General features: G+C 42.9%; 1 protein-coding gene across 6 annotated transcripts in view; it reads right to left on the bottom strand.

The window, feature by feature from the left end:
* Window positions 1-1,471: 1,471 nt before the first annotated feature.
* The window catches only part of LOC146983051 (neuronal-specific septin-3-like), a 76,250-nt gene continuing 59,989 nt past the window's right edge, over window positions 1,472-17,732 (bottom strand). For all 6 annotated transcript variants that reach the window (XM_085784399.1, XM_085784403.1, XM_085784405.1 and 3 more), the window contains 9 exons: window positions 11,822-12,031; window positions 9,283-9,411; window positions 8,815-8,896; window positions 8,368-8,505; window positions 6,571-6,688; window positions 5,997-6,092; window positions 5,778-5,874; window positions 4,599-4,650; window positions 1,472-3,003 (listed from right to left, as the gene is read on the bottom strand). In XM_085784399.1, coding sequence (XP_085640525.1) covers window positions 2,862-3,003; window positions 4,599-4,650; window positions 5,778-5,874; window positions 5,997-6,092; window positions 6,571-6,688; window positions 8,368-8,505; window positions 8,815-8,896; window positions 9,283-9,411; window positions 11,822-12,031 — 1,064 coding nt within the window. In that variant the 3' untranslated portion in view covers window positions 1,472-2,861. The remainder of the gene's footprint in view (window positions 3,004-4,598; window positions 4,651-5,777; window positions 5,875-5,996; window positions 6,093-6,570; window positions 6,689-8,367; window positions 8,506-8,814; window positions 8,897-9,282; window positions 9,412-11,821; window positions 12,032-17,732) is intronic.

Raw genomic sequence — 17,732 nt, 5'->3', positions numbered from 1 at the left:
TGTGCATTTGTTTTCAGCCAAGAGAAAGTAATCAGTGGAGTGGTGGATAACATTATTTATCATATACAATGTGAATATCTGTGTAGTCTTATCTGTCATAAACAAGAGATTAGGGGTTACGGGGCGCGTTTGTGTTGCGGTGCCGCCAAGACGAGAGCTGGGACACCGGGGCGCTGATCGTGCCGGTAGGTTGGCTGAGAGACACGACATGGAAGGCAGAGCCTCCATTCTCCCTCGTAACAAGTTACAGGTCATTGTGATAACCATCACAATTACTCTGAAGATGTTTATTTAAAGCAGAAGTAAGCGATCCGGTTGTTTTGGCTAACTTCTTGTCAGCCGATGGAGTTAGCAGCCCCCGCCCTCGTCATGGATCTATTGGTCCTCGTCCCTACGTCACCACATTCACGCGCATCCCTTGGCTGCACACACAGAGAGGACCGCCCCTTTATGCCGTTCTCTCTCCTCATTGGATAAAGGTTGTAGGATACAAGGAAGTATACAAGAAGTTTTCTCCTCGGCTTACAGCAGAGCAGAGTGACTGACAGACCCGTATTTCGGACCAAACACTCTATGTAAGTGATTGTGTTAATATAAGTCTTAAATAGTTATATCTTCCGACAGCAAACATTCCGCTTACTTCTGCTTTAAGGTGAAAATGTTACAAAGTTCCTCTTTAACAAAGACATTTAAAACACAAAAACTATCTTTCTGTTTTAGCCTTTAGGTCAACAGGCAGAAACATTTCATCTTGTTGCTACGCACAAGTCCAGTGACTGTTTTGAGATTTTTAATCTGTGTACTATCACTGATTCCACATTGTTCACCTTTACTGGCAGATTGCTGTCAAAAGTGATTAGATGTGTTTTGTTATAGAAAGATTTGATCAACTAAAATGTAAATGTCCAATGAACTAAGAAAAAACATTTGCAGCTTTAGATTTCTTTAAAATCCCCATTTGACTCTGTCACATATGACGTACTTTGAACCACAGGAGGAAAATGAAGTGGTAGGTATCTGCCCACATACCTCTGGACGTTGATGTCTGCCTCTCACTGATCCGAGGCCCTGACTGGAGCTCAGGACTCGTCCTCTCTCGCTTCTCTTACTGAGGAAGAAAACATGCACTCGTGCATTCAAGTGATTAGTGCTAATCAGCCATTCACCGACCTAGCAGGCAGCCATATTGATTTAGGAGGCTAATCAAGGAAAAGCTTAATGACACGGCAATTAAAGTGCTTCACTATGTGAATTACACCTGTGATTAAAAGCTATGGGGATCCAGTGTAGTATAAATGCTCTCAAGCGCATTTACAGCCAGAACATACAAGCTGATAAATTTAAGCTGTTGTTGTTTCTCTGCAGACTCGATCTGTGAAATGTGCTGATGAAGAAAAAAACGTTCACACACTAGTTTTAGAGGAAAATGTTCAACATTACAGAAAAAGGAATTAAGATAGATCAAAGAAAATTAATATTTACAACTTTAATCTTTATTTCTTTAAAATAAGATAAAGGAAATTTAGTTATTATCAATAATACAAGTACAAAAAATGTATCAGAACACAGAGGAATATACAGGACAGAGCATGACAGTGACAACTTAGGAAATTATATATGGTTCAAACAGACAAAGACCTGGGTATATTATGGAAAATAGGAAAAAAAAAAGTGGGTCAGTCATTGGAAGAATAGATTTTTTCCCCGGATAAACAAGGGAAAAGGACAGAAAAATGTCCACGGTAAATGTGGTTAAATTGGCACCAGCAAACCTGTTCTCTTTCCAGTTTCAGCCAACACGCGAGCAAACCTTCTCCAATAAATAAGGCACTGTGACGGGCCCAAAAGCAGGGTAAGTATGTGAGTGCTTATATGAATAATCTGAATAAGTGGACCACATCTGATGGTATATGTTCACATTTTATCTCGTGCATAAATACTTATTCATCTTAAATCACTCTTCAGATATTTCTATTAATAAACAATGACATTTATTACTGGGAATTTAAAAAGATGCCAAGGCCCTGACATCCATCTTTAACATGACATAGAACAAACAGTTAAAGCAAAACACAGCTTGTGACAAAAAAGATAAACTCAAACATACAATGTGCTATTTGATAACCTTTTTTTTTGTTTGTGTTTGGTTAGCTACTACCGGGCGACGGCAGCTGAATGATTGTATGTGGGTCGCATGTTGTCAAAGAGCTGCCCGGCTCCTCTCCAACATGCCGTCACTGACAGACGATGTCGTGATCAAGTGCAATAATGAATATCATAATTTGGCACACGCGTCGCTACAGTACAGCGGTGTGCAAAAAGACAGAAACTGCACTTCTGTTACGGCATGAATCCTTAAAATAAACTGCTAAAAAATATCAAATCTTGGAGAAAAGTAAAAGTGAATCAAGATTAACATGATACTGTTTAAGGCAGTTCTGACTGAAACAAGTTGGTATCAGCTTGTTCTGTTTGGCCGTTGCAGAAACTTTGGCACCACGAGTTAAAAAAACCACCAAGGTTAACTGTAAGATCTGGAAGCAGGTAAAAAAAAAAAAAAATCAAGCTGCAGCACATTACGAAGAAGCAAACGTCTCTTCACTCTCTTTGTCAGCATTAGTGAGAGGATAGTGTTTGTTTGATAACAAGGCCAAAAAACTGACATGAACTGTCCGTCAAGCCGCCAAAAAATATTGAAAACAGAGTCTCTGGCAGGCTTTTTAAGTTTCTATCCCACCTGTGAGATGGTGGGGGGCTGGAGTGGAGCGCTGGAGTGGTGGGAAGGTTGTCAATGAAGGTCAAAGTCTCATAGCAAATGAATGACGCCCAGCTGAGGTCAACCGCGACAGGGCAGGTGGCGTCTACATCTCGTGGGCGGCAAGATGATGTTCTGGGATACCGTTGGCATGAGCCACCACTGTGTTGTTCTCATTGAGGCGCCTCACGCGGTACATTTCATAGTGGATGCTGCTGGTGATGTCCTTAATGTTCTGCATATGGGTCCTGTAAGAATCACACACACACAAAGCTGCATAAGGAACCAATACAAGTGTGAGAAACTTTCAGTTTTTACAATAATATTTAATCCGTCCCTTCACTCAAAAATGCGGTTGTTATTGTTTCTTCAGTTGGACGTTTGAGCTTCACCGTGAGGAATGATGTATGAGCAGAGCTTGACATGGGAAGGCTGTTTTCACCTTTGTCTGTTTAAGGAGGAACTCTTTAAATCATGTTGAGGACCAGAGGTATGAGCTGCAGGATTATGCAACTTACACAAGTGTGATGTGGAAAGCTGGAAACTACCAGAGCTTTCAGATTCACTGAGGATGAACTTTACAGTGAGGTAGGAAAGGTCTTGTGTCCTGCAGTGATTTCTGAGGTCATAATGTGACATTATGTCATAAACCATGTCTATAGGGCATCTTTACACAGACGGACACCGCAACAGGCAGCTGTTTAAGGGTCATGCACACTAATAAAACAATTATTAGGAATAATTTGTTAATGCAAATAATGGGTTTGCCCTGTTTACATGCCTTTTTCTGAAAAACCCTTGTTTACATGATTCTCTTAGTTATCAGAAATGTTTCCTCGAGGTCTTCTGTTGTTTTCAACTCCAGTGGTGGAAGAAAAACGTGAAAAGCATTCATACGTCGCGTGGGAGAGAGTTGTGTTGACGATGTTCTGTGATACTGAATGGCTCGACAACTTCAGGATGTTGCGGCGATCATTAGTAAGGCTGTGTGAAGTAATGAGGGTGGTCGTGAGCCCGTTGCCCCAGAGGAGAGGACAGTGTGTGTTCCCCAGTGCCTCTACGAATGCGAGAGGCTGTAGCATTGTACACGGAGCCACACTCTGTCACGATGTAGCTGTATAGTACATGCACTGGAAAACGGATTATTGTCCAAAAACCTACATTGGTCAAACTGTTTTCTCATAAACCGATAACTGTCTTAATCCGATAACAGTTATCCGTTTATGCTGTTTACATGACCACTTAAAGCAGAAGTAAGTGGTCCGGTCGTTTTCGCTAATGCTGCGTTCCAGGCAGGCTTTTGAAATCGTAAATTACAGCTTCAAGTCACAACTTACGACTTTGTAGCGTTTCAGGCAACCCACTCGTGTTTTTCCGACCTGTTTTACCGGTGAAAGTCACTATAACGGCCACTCATAACTTCCGACCAGTGAACTCGTACCAGATCGAACTGGTACCACTTCACGGTCGGAAAAATACGAGTTTCCTTGAACGCACCATAACAGTCCTCGTCCCTACGTCGCCACATTCACGGCGTTCCTTGGCTGCACACACAGCCCTGCATGCCGTTCTCTCTCCTCATTGGATAAAAACTGTAGGATACGATAAATGTTTTCTCCTCGGCTCAGAGCAGAGCAGAGGGACTGACAGACCCGTGTTTCAGTCCAAACACTCTATGTAAGTGATTGCTGTCGGAAGATATAACTATTTAAGACTTATATTAACACAAATATATCACTTACTTCTGCTTTAAATGATCTGAAAACTACAGTTTTCCAATTATAATCAGTTTGTTAGCGTGCATGTAAACGCACTCACTGATATGCAGAGAAATTTCACTCACCTGATGAGGAGATCCCTTAAATAGGCAAACTCACAGTGGGCTATGTTCTCAACTAAAAGGGAGAGATGGAGAGAAAGAATATCACAAGTTACTAGAAATAATCAAAAATGAGTCAGGAACAAGAGGAAAAAAGAGGTTCAACAGGCCAAAAATAACAACATGATGACAGCTGTGAGTTGTGTGTGTGGTTGTTGTTGAGTTTCCTGAACAGTCCACTAGGTGTAGTCAGTGATCTCAGTGTGTCGTCCCCACAGACGCACAGAGGCTGCACGTCGTGTCAACACTCAGATGCCATCGCCTGCTGCATTTTTCTATTACTGCTGACTTCACCCACTTAGAGCCTCTCTGGGGAGATAAGGCTGACTACTCAAAAAATTCCCGCCAGACGTGTGTTTTGTGTGTCTGCACAGCGCACACTGCAGGAAATGAAACTTCCTTTATGAGACACTTGATAAGAGGGGTGGTGCCGCCCGTCTAGAGTGGATAACATAATTAAATATGGAAAGACGAATCCTGCAGTAAAAATGGATGTTAACAAAGCAAAAAACCACTGGCCGACAGATAAACTGAGTGAGCAATTCTTTATGAAGACCAGACAGAAAAGAACAAAGCTGACAAACACATTTTAATCTCGCAGTGCTGATAATGTGCAACTAGTTTGGAAAAAGTCAAAAGGCCCACAATCAAGTTTCTCCTGTACAACATATTTCATTTTCTACATGAGAGTCGTGTGAAACGTGGCTCTGGATACATTAGGGAGCCAAAGAAACAACAGCTGTGTGTGCTGGAGGCCCGAACCAGCCGAAAGGCACATGACACTAGTCTGACCACTGAATGAAGCATTGTTTTATTGACTGTCTGACTTAGTGAGGTCTTCATCAATCTGTCGTCTACTCAACACACCACTTCCTGTTGTGTTCTTCTTACAACCAAGACACCAGAGACGCGAGGTGCATGTTTAACTGAACTTGACTGACAAACTGACCACAAACCAACGACTGTCATCCTCATGCATTTGGCAGTGTTGTGTTATCTTGACACCTCCAGCTGTGATACTGTATGTACGTGCTGACAGAGTCTCTGTCCTGAAACTGTCTCTCAGAACAAATTCAAGCAGAAGAACAAAGCAGAGGAAACGGGGCTGAAATGGGAGGAAAGACGGAGAGAGAGAGCTGTTACCTTCAATAGTTCCCCACTTGGTCTTTCTACCCAGCAGCCTCCTGCCGTTGACCTGGTACTCCTGGTCGCTGCCCACCACAGCAAACGGGATCATCTCCTGCTCCATTGTTAAAGATCAGAACAGACACTGGAGTCAGATATCAGTCCAATTAAGTGTATATAAAAAAATGGGACTGAATGGATTTAGGCTGTGCTGTAGCCAGGCACCGATCTCCTCACCCTAATCTTCTCGTTTATCATCCTGTCCTCTGCATCCTCGTCAAATTCCTTCTGTGGGTACACGTCAATCCCGTTGGCTCGCAGCTCTTCCCTGATCTGGTGAGAGCATGTTCAAACACACACAGAGAAATGAGTCTTTGACCCAACAACAGTTTTAAAAGGATACAAACAAAGACCTTTAATTGCTGGAGTAATTAGACAGCCGTGCTTGATGCAGTCTTAAGAGAAATCAAACACGAATGTGGCCTAAGACGGCACAATGTACAGATTAAGGTGGTATTAACACTAAACTGCCTACTAATCAGCGCCAAAAGTTTGGGCTTAGTCGTTAATCGCAGCCTGTATACAAACAGAGCAGAAAAACCTCAAGAGACTGATGCCCGTTCATTAACAACAAACACACACACACACACACACACACAAAGAAGATGATGATGATGCCAGTAAAACATACAAATCAAAGGCTGGATATACATGTGGATTTAATGGGGTAAAGGGGAGCATTAACACAAAACAGAAACATATTAAGTAACTATAAACTGAAATTAAAAAACAAAGGATAGACATGTGTTACCTTCTTTTTGAAGAAGTCCCTCTCCTCCAGGGTGAGTGTATCCGCCTTGGCAATTACTGGAACGATGTTGACCACTTTACTGAGACGTCTCATGAATTCTACATCAAGAGGCCGCAGACTGGGAGAGATTGAGGGAGCAGACATTAGAGGCAGAAACATGGATGTAATGCACAGCTCTTCCACCAGAGGGCAGATGTCTCCAACAGTTGCCCCAGATGGAAGAACTACTGTAACATGTTCGCAGTTCCAACTGTGACCTAATCATCTGATGAAGTGTGTGAGCAGCTCCTTGGTGAGTGTGAAAAGACTTGTGATCGGTTTGAGGGGCTCAGAACTTCTCTACAGTTTACTGAAAGCATCTGCATGCGGTTAGAGCAGCAGATCCTGGCCTTGCTCGCTACAACACTTCGACAAAGACTGGCCATTGTCAACAGCGAGCCCTGCGCACTCGAAAAGACAAAAGTGCAAAATTGATTGCATGCACCCAGACACCCACACAGACTCTCTGTCTCTCTCGTCCTTCCTGTCTCTGTCCCATTAGGCCTTTTAAAGGCAAACCCTGAGCAGCTGCTGGACACACCATGTGACATCTGCAGTGTTGGATCAACATGAAACGTTGCTGATGGGGCACAGAGACAGGGGGCCATTTTCACACCAGGCCCCCTGACTGAGTAAAGACAGGCCTTGACACAAAAATTAATAAAGGTGCAGCCCTTGAACGGTGCTCTGTGTTCATGTGTGTGTGTGTGTCTGCGCACTTGAACAAGGCTGACGATCCACAGCTGCTTTCAACGTTTTCCCAAGACCTGCTGCTGCACTCGACTAGAGTTACACAAATGTAAAAGCTATAAAACGCACGGTGAATCCATCACTTGACAGACACACAAGACTGTGTGTACCCTCCCCCTTATTTCTTCTGCTAGTACACCCCAACCCCCTGAGCTCCGAACAGTGAGGGGCTGCACCAGCGGAGAGTGAAGAGGGAGGGCAGTTTATGCAGTTCAATCAGAGACAGATGTGTGTGTCTGTAAGAGATCCAGGGAGAGAAACTTGGGACACTTTGCTGCTTCGGGGCCTGGCGAGAGCAGCCCATCTTTCCAGTGTGTTTGTGTGTGTGAGTGTGTTTGTGTGTACTGGTGGTCTGGGATATGTTGAATCTAGCTGAGCAGAGAAGTGCAGGGACGTCCGACGGTCCGTGTGTTCAGTACGAGGGATTAGAAAGCAGAGCGACACAGTGAAAAGCTTCAGATGATAAACTAAGGAAATGTCTATCAATGAATGATCTGTTTGAACATACAAAACACACTGTTGGGCTGAAGATTGAGTTAATATAATTCTGTTTTGCTCGCATGCAAATAAAAGTAAGATCAAGTTAACCCTATTAATTTAGTTCATTGACTGACAGTCTCTGAAAGTTTCATTAAATGAAAAGATGGATACCACCCACAGGGCCTGTACACTAAACATGAGGCTAAATAGAAAGCATTGGTTTCTGTGCAAATGAAACCAACCTTTAACCTTTTGAGTTCCAGTTGTGGCTCTTCTCATGTAACTCTCAGAAAGAACGCAAAGAGGTTTTACAAAGAAGAGCATCTTTTGTTCTTTCACATTCAAGATCAACAGAGGGCAGCACTGACACCCTCTCTGTGTTGTTGTGTTGGGGGCTGACAAATGAGAAGGTGGAATTAACATTCAGGCTGTCTTATCTGTGTGTGTTTGTGTGTTTTCTTCTTTCAACTTAAGTGCACTTGTTTGTGTCTTGTGTCTATATTTAACCATGTTTGTACGTGTCCTTACCAGTGTCCGGTCGGGGGGATGAAGTATATGCAGCAGTGAACTCTGGAGTCTGGGATCCTTTTCTTCCTGTTGATATTGATCTCCTCCTGCAGGTACGCCTCGTACTGGTCATTAATGAACTTCATGATGGGCTGCCAGCTAGACCACAGCAGGGATTGATTGAAGGAATAAGGAAGATGGGAAGAGATGGAGATGAAAGAGGAAAGGCAGTAGCAGCATTTGGGTAGAAAAGGGAGACAAGGGGTGGATGGGTAAGAGGAGGAAGAGGGAGGGGCACAGAGAGCAAGACAAACAGAGAGGAGGGAGATAAAGATATAAAACCACAGAGCAGGAACAGGAAAAGTGGGACAACAGGAAAAGTAAGGAGAAAGGCAGAGGCTTCTGGTTAGACAATTCAAGTCTCACAGTTCATATAGTTCATGCAGTGACAGTGGGACTGTAACTCACCAGTTCTCATTGTTGATTTGGTCTCCAAAGCCTGGTGTGTCAATGACTGTCAGCTTCATTCTCACTCCCTTCTCCTCAATGTCTGCACACAAACAGAAACCCAAGCTTTAAAAATACTTCTACACTTATAAAACAACCAGAGCAGCAGGTGCTGTAGAGACATAATTTGTGATGGATGGAAAAAAGAGAGGTCAACTTTAGAACTGTTTGTTTTGTAAGTTTAAGAACACATTAGAAAAAGAGCACTACAGTAATAGCTGTCTGCAATTAAAGAAAATTATATTTAAAGAAGGGGAAGAGGAAAAGCAGAGTGAAAGAAAAATAAGATAAAGGTTTGGAATGACTAGACGAGCACTGCTGACAGATGATACAGTCTGTGACAGAGGCAGGGTGTATTTTGGCTCACAGACCTACAGCCAAAAAGAGGGGACAGAGAGAGAAGAACTGAGGGGATTGAGAGGGCCATACCATGACTGATCGACTTGATTTCAATCGTTTTGGGGATCTTCTCCTGTGCTGTAGCCAGCACCGACTTACGGCTGACTTTAGACTTGAACAGTGTGTTCATCAGAGTAGACTTTCCTAGGCCACTCTGTCCTGTAAGCAAAAAACAAAGACAAAAACATAAATCTAAACAAGATTCTGTGTTTAAAACTCGTCTATTGTTGGACTGAGGCTGTGACACGCTGCAGGCGTCTGTCTACACACAAACACTGCCTGCAAATCCATCAATATGCATGAGCACAACCCAAACACACCATCAAATAGACAAAATGGATCCAAGGTAAACCGTTCTCATGTGCAATGAGTGACCAGACATTTAGTAAGTCTTCCACTTTGTGATGCAATTCAATGTCCTGTATCAATGCTACCTACAAGACGCCAGGAATTCATTTAAATACTGGGTCACAGATAACATGGTAATGATCATAATAATATCTTTGCTTATGCAGCTCTTTTCTTAACAATTCTTAACTGCTAACCAGTGAAACACAATACTGAACCATAATGCTGCAATGAATAAATGAAAGAGTTAAAAAATATAACATTGAATACAGTAGTAAAAAACAATGATGAACACAAAAATAAAGCCAGGATAAACACATTAAGTACTATGAAATCTAAAAGAATGTATGTTAAACAGGTGATTATACATTATATTTTATTTAGTATCCATAAAAGGAGGTTTACTTTCTCCCTCTAATTATATAATTTGCCATTTGCATATATTTTTAACAAGATGATCACACAAACGGTTGCTGTTGCTCTGCTGGATAAGACAGCCTGGGGGCATCTTTATGATAGGAGCTTGCTGCCTAAATGAACTGTATGAGTATAGGTCAAACGTGTTTTTAAAAAAACCCCAACAGGAACCACAGGTTAATGAAGATGAGCTTGGAGGGGCCTAGTGGCCAACGAAACTTCACAGTTCAGCCTCAGGTTAAGTCAACATTTACATGCAGTCAGCAGTGAGTTCATGCAACCATGGATCTACTGTATGCAAGAGACAACAGCTGCAGATTTTATTGGCTGGAGAGTTAATCATCACATGCCAAATTTGCATTGGGTCTACTATGAAGCCTCTATCAGCCCTCTACTGCATCCATCCACCCTCTCTGTAACAGATGTATTTCCCAAAGTGTCTTGGTCCAACATTCTTTCACCGACTACCATCGCAAGAGTGACATGATGCCAAAATCCCACGCTTGCCTCCTGTACAGTATGTGACCAAAGTGCTGCAGATTTCGTTTAAAACTGTGTCAGGAAAGAAAAACTGTGACAAAATATCTCGAAAACAAAACGGATTGAAAAAAACAATTTGAAAGTCATAATTAGAAGAGAGACTGTGTCAAATTTAATACATATTTTGTGAAGCCACAGCCTTCTAATCAGTTCATTCCTCAGTGAAGAAGTGAAATTTCATTCAAATTAAACTGTGGGCCTGGCTGCTCTGAGACATAATACAAAAGTGACTCCTCCGCCACACAAATATCTAAAACAAAGACGATAACCCAAACACCTCGTTTCAAAAAGCCTAATTCCTTGCTGCACTGCTCTCCTTTCTTTTGGCGATGGAATATAATTTCGCTTGAATGCAAAAACCACATGGAGACTGACTGTGTTCAGTTCTGTTTATCACTGCCTCCACAACTTTGCATGACTCGGTTTCAACCCTGAGGCTGCTTCTTAAATCAAGCAAGCTTTTTTTTTTTTTTTTTTTTAATGGCTGAAACACAGACCAACCGGCGCGACATCACCCAGAGGAGACATACAGTAGGTAGGTGGTGTGAGTTTTACGGCAGCCCGTTAACTGTGTGTGTGTAATTAGCTCCCTTTTCAAAAGGTGTCTGATCACAGTGATGAGGGCCCAATGAGTCCTACTGTGTTTGGCTGCTAATTAAAAAAGATTTGAGGTCTCAGTTTTTTCTACCCAAACTTAATTAGAGAGAAATGGCATCACACCTGAATGATGGGACACGTTATGACAGTTGGCTGCGCTCGTTTTGGGATAAACATGCAAGATAACAGGTGGATACTGCAGGAAAAATGTAGCCTACTCTTGATAACAAGGCTCAGAGAATGAGAAAGTTGAACGATAAAAAAAAAAATCCACTTTACAGAGTACAGTAAATTATTACATCTGCAGCCAAGTAATGTCAGGGCTTGAGTGCATCCCTGAAACATAGGCATATTTTAATAGTCGTCATGGAGACATTCATCCTCACTATTTGAGAAATCCTAGACATTTAGGAGCGGTCGGCATCCACAACACGGCAATCAAGGGCCAAGTCAAGGAATATAATACAGGAATATTTCCGATGCCTGCATGTCTTGTGGTGTCTGTGTGGAGTGAGATATTTTCTCTAAAGTGCTTGTCATGCAAATGTAAAACCCACTTAGAAACTTAGATTTGTGGCAAATAAATTAGTAATCTCCAATAAAGCAATCAAAGTCTTTTCATCAAACGTAACCCAGTTACATTAGTGTGTCTGCACGCTCTACTTACCCACAACCATGATGTTGAGCTCAAATCCCTGCTTCATGGCCTTCCTCCTCATCTGCTCCAAAATGGCATCAATGCCCACATAACTGAAGTCCACCGCGGGGCCGCCGGCCTTTTCCCCGTACAGGCCCCCCACTGCTGGGGGCATCACAGCCTCGGGCACCACTGCCTCAGACATGGCACTGCCGCTGTAGCTGGAGATCACCTCTGACCCTGATTGGACAGAGAAAGAGAAAATGTCAGAGGACAGTTGCTGAGGTTATTACCGTGGAGGGATCAAATGGCGCTGGAGAGTAGTGAGTGACAGATAAATATTTGATAGCAATGCCAAGAATGTGAAAAACAAATACTTTAAGTAAGATGAGGGAGCAGATGAGAGAGTTTGTAGCTGGGTACGGTATTGGAAAACAGTCACGCTACAAGAACTCAAAGAATCCAAGTCTCTGAGTAATCACTACTCAAACAAGGCACCACCTACCTACTGTACTGTAAAATGTCAAGCTAATCAAACACAATCAAGTATGTCATCATGAGCCATGAAAATCACCTTGTACACAAAAAAAACACCTCTCTATGCTTTGGATGTACCTGCTTGAGGAGGACGGGTACTGTTAAATGGATTTACTGTAGTTGGTGTAGCCTGTTTTCTAATCAAACACCGCTGGACTCTCAAGCGGGCGGGATGGCTGGTCTCATGCCAACAGAGACTCTTGGCTCGACAGAAAACTCTAGAAAATATACGCTCTAGTCTGTAGTATTACAGCACTTTGCACTTGGCAGGAGGTTATCCCTGCAGTTTGTTTTGCTAATGATTAGCTTAATGTCCTTCTGTGGAATGCCTGCAGATGTGTGTCCAATCATAAGCTAAATATTCAACTTTTAATATGCTCACTAAGGTCTGTACATTGTACGTACATGTAAAACTGCCGCAACAATGTGTTTAGTCAGTGTATGTGAAGAATTTACAGTGTTTATGTCTCGGTCTGTATGTCCAGTAGTTTGAGTGGCTGCCGCCCCTCACAAGGCCTCCCGTCCCCTCGCTCTACACAGCGCAGTGGTACTGTCCTGTTAATGCGAGTGGAAAAGAGAGAGAGGGCTGATTCTGAAACCCGATACACTCGCCCTGCTAGCCTGGCGTTCACACTCACGCACTCAGTACATGCTTGAGTATGTCGATTTAAATGCAGAGGTCGACATGGCCTCGTATGCGCTCGCTCTTGTCTTTCTTCTACTGTATGTGACCACACAGATGACCTGTACTGTAGGTACACGCCAACGTGAACATACACACACACACACAGGCTGCCAAGAGTTTAACAGCAATTGGATTCCAGCTCTGCCACAAATCTTACCCCGCAACACTTGTCCTGCCACATGGAAAAAAACAAAAGTCCAGACTTAGCCAGTTCCCTTATATCACTAGGGGAACAAATCAACAGGGAACGGCACCGCTGCTAGTGGGAGCTCCACGCACGTCAAACTGGCACTGCATTGATTAATGGATGAGATTCAGGGAAGAAAAACACTCCTGTGGAAATCCAACACTAGTTCATATTCAGCACCGAGTCTTACTTTTATAATGTGCTCCATTGTGTGTGTGTGAGTGTATGTGTCATAGAGACCCACCTATGGAAGCAGCTCTCCTGGCCTCCTTCACCACTTCCCCATCCTGTTCCAGCAGTCAGTCAGCAACTTACTGCCCTCCACCTCTCCTCTGCACCTCCCGCATTCCCATACCTCAGCTAGTGTCTTTTTCTCTCAACCTCACCCTTTCCTCTCCTCCACATACTGACTCTCTCCCGTCATCAATTTCCCCTCTACACTCCATCTCTTTGTTTTCCATTGTCTCTGCTGTTCAACTCCCCGTTACTCCTTTATCTTCCTCCTCCTCCTCTCTACTGCTCTCATCTGGCTTTTATCTTGAACATTACATTGGTCGTCCTTCCTTTTGATTACTTAAATGTCACCTCACACAACCTTTGTTCTTTTTATCCTCTGACTGCTGCTCTTCATGTTAATCTTTCTCTTTCAGTGCTTCCGTGACGTGCTGTAAACAGAGATGTTGGCCCACGGCAAGTGCACATTGACAGGCAGGGCTGCAACAACGCCAGAGCATCAAAACAAACAGACAGTAAGTGACCAAGGTCAATGATGATCAACACTTGATACTAAAATATCATCCAACAGCAGCTACGCCTACAAAATAACTACAATCTATCTTATGAAACTTAAAAATAGACAATTGGCAGACATCTTTTAGAACTGAAAACACTAAAACAATCACCCCGATCAGTAACATAATACATGATGGTTTGCTCCTGAGAGTTTTTGGTCATGAGTCATGACCAAGCCCAAGGGGCTTGAGGATCTGATCCCTACACTCTGGTCAGTAGTTCAGTTTTTCGAAGGCTTTATGTGTCCAAACCATCACAGTATCTGTATTTGATATGAGGTCTTGGCCTTGAACACAAGTCTCATTTCCTTTTTTGAGAACAGGGTACTGAGAACAATGCTGCCCACATCTATGGTATTAACAAGCTGTCTGTTCTCAGTAATAAATAGTAAACACACACTAATCTCCTAGAGTGGCTGGAAAAATACTGAAGCCACCAAAAGACAAAGTGTCGTAGAGTTGTCTCCTGCATCTTAACTAGCTAGTTTCCTAGACAGAAGCAAACAAACTTCAGAGAATCATTGACTGTCATTCATGACTACACACAACGGCACCGCCCATTTGCGCAAGTCAAAGTGGTGTCAAGCACTGTGAACTACTTGGCAAACACACACAAAGTGCTGGGCCACAACTGTGGGAAACCCTGATCCATCCAACAATGAAAATAAATCACTTTCTTTACAGGTAGTAAAGTGTTTCAGTCCTGTGTCATCCATTTCAGTAAACTACAAAGACCACAGTGAAGCAATGTTGACATAAGCACGTCAAGCTGTGAGTGGAGCATACTGTCTCAATTCTGGTGTTTTAAGGCTGAATAAAACCAGACTCTTGGAGCAGCCTATCATTAAACATCTGGATACACAGACCATCTCTCAGACGGGGGTACTCAGTGCCCCCTGTTCATCCATGATGTCCTGCCAAACAGGTGTTTACTGACCAGTTGGAGCACGACCCTGTAATAAGGAATGACATGACGGCTTAACAGCTAATGGACATTAACCTGGCCCAGCCAAACACTGGCCTGACTGAAACAGCACAGGTTAATGCCAGGTTGGATAGGAATGTAATAGCCCACATTCAGCAGGACCAGCAGGTAAACTGAGTATTGTCTGATTGATGCTATCGGGCCAAATGTTGTGGTTTTGTTTACACACTTTTGCCTTGAGGGAAATTAGCCTCTCTCTGCTGCAGGTCAGCAACATCCACCGTGCATCATCGATTTAAGAGTTAACTACAAGTTTTTGCCCTGTACTGTATCTGGTACAGACATGGGATGGCATTGATAATGTGTTTCCTTTGAGTCTGTAAGAAAGTAAAATTAATTTCAGAAATTTGAAAGCAGTGAATGAGTCAGAGGACTTGTTGTGATCCTGTTTTCAATTACAGGCACTAAAGAATACTTTTTTCTTGCTTCAAGCAGAATCAGATTGTTCCGCTTTTTGTACTGTAAATATCCTATCCTATACCACAAAACATTTTGCAAATGAGAGCAGGGGGGGATAAAGGCATAAAGTAAATGAAAAAGAGAAAAGGTAGTCATAAAACAGCGGAGGAAGGCAGGAGTGTGAGATAAAGGGTAGAAGCAAAGGAGGAAGAGGACCACTAAAGAGGGGGAGGCAAAAAAAGATAAGGTCAAAACAAGGAGGACAGAGGAAGGAGTGTAGAATGGAGGACGAGGGAGGAAAAAGAAAAAATACTTTGAGGAGAGTCGAGAGTTTGTGATTGATTCCACTTTTGAGCCTGGGGCATTCCTCTCTAACTACACACAGACCTCCAAACAGGGATGTAAATACAGTTGGAAGCCACTAAACGTGTCCCTGTCTGTTGCATATCTGCTTTAAAAAGGCACCAGAACTGCTCAGAACTATGAGGACCACTGACTGTGTCATCTATGTTTAGTGGAGATGTGGTCAGAACCACTGAGCCGTATCACAGCTGCCCAGGGTGTTGATCTTGACAGCGTGGCCAGCAGGTCAGAGGTCATGTTCCCAGTTTAGGTTGGAAAAGATCCCCCCACCACCCCCACAATCATGACAAACTAGTAGTTTGACCCTCTGTACAAAAAGTGCCTTGAATCACAGGAGAGGAATCCAGAAGAAGTGTGTTTATTATCTAGAAGAGTGACTGATTCAATTCTTACAACTCTGACTCCACAAATTATTTCCCTTCAGACAATTTCTGCAATTTAATGAGTCATGTTTTGTATGTTTTCTTCATTTTTCTTGAATGAGTTCATCAACTATTAATAGGAATGAACTACATTAATTCTTCTTCACAACAACCAACAATAAACAAAAATCATACTACCGTGTCATAATTCTCATAATTAAGTTTGCAAAAAGGTAAATGTGAAAGTTTATATTCAGTAAAACAGTTCGTTCTGAAAAATGAAGTGAACATGTACTGTATTCTTTGTGCAAAAAATGATGTCATCTCAAAGCAGGCCAGGCGTTCACTATGCAACTGTGCAACATACGAGGGGGAGCAGGTATCCACCACCATACGCAGCCCTTCCAAGTGAGGAGGAACTTTATACTCATGTACTCTCAATTCAAGTCATTTGTATGGAGCTTTATGTCAAACACACATTAGTGGACTAATCCACTAAATGGGCCGTTTGCATCTTTGCTCTGGTTTAAAATCTTTTTATGGTCCCTCTTTAAAAACATCTGCTCTTTTTGTCCTTTATTTACATTCCCAGACAGGACAAAGGAGGTTTGCAGTCGAGTCTCGTCTTAACATGACTACATTCGTTTTGATGGTGACCCAGATGCTTCCTCAGAACTGCGTGGGCTGCTGCAAAGCTTATTCACCCTGATAAAAATCAAAAATGGTTCTGGGAGGCCTTTTCAGTGATTCTCCAGCTTTTCTCTCTTTTTTTTTTTTACGGTTGATTTCCCACAAGAGGAAGAGGTGGTACAAACACAACTGAGGAACTTGTGCAGAGAGAATAAAGTGCATGTGGCCATTAAATGACTTTGAACTGGGGTTTCCGAGCAGCCCTCCAGCACAAACTCAATTAGATACCCCAGACCACATGGGTTTTTGCGACAGACCCAGGGGAAAGACATAAACACATACGTACACACGCACACACACACACAAACACTTTTTTCCCACCCTCTGACAGTGAATCCCTTAATAAAAGGGGGAAATTGGAGTGGTGGCAGTGCAAACATGGTCTGTTGTGTTATTAGAGTCAGAGTGTTTGTGCAACAAGGCCCCGTTCCCAGAGTCCTCATCACTGAGCTCTCTGGAGTAATGTGCCCTTTGACCCCAACTCTCTCATTGTGTTACCTGACATCGGACGGTCAGCGTATGTGTGCATCTATCTGTGTATCGCATATGCATATGCTTTCTTCTACTAATTAACAGTGTGTAAGTCATACACGCTGTATGTTCACTACTTGTCACCTCTCCAGAGCTGCAAACTAGCCCTAGTCCGTCTCTGACGTTCTCACTGCAGTCGCGTTAGTTTGACTCTAAAAAGGCCCAAGTAGTATCCGTGTCGGTGCAAGCAGCTACAGCAGCTTCAGCAGCTTCAGCAGCTAGTGTTACTTTGCAGACGGTTGAGAAATGTTTGTAAATTGCAGTAATGACAGTAGAAGCCCACAGGTTTGTCTAGACTGCCAGAGGAATGTGTTCAGCTCCACACTGCAGCGGCGCACAAGAGAGCTGTTGTGTTTCTAGGTTCTTCCACTGTCTCTGACAATGTGCAACTCACAAAAAAAGGTCCTGTAC

Source organism: Trachurus japonicus, chromosome 8 (genome assembly GCF_045865225.1).
Source record: "Trachurus japonicus isolate A0001 chromosome 8, Traja_1.0".
NCBI lineage: Eukaryota > Metazoa > Chordata > Actinopteri > Carangiformes > Carangidae > Trachurus > Trachurus japonicus.
This window is presented reverse-complemented; position numbering and strand designations above follow the sequence as displayed.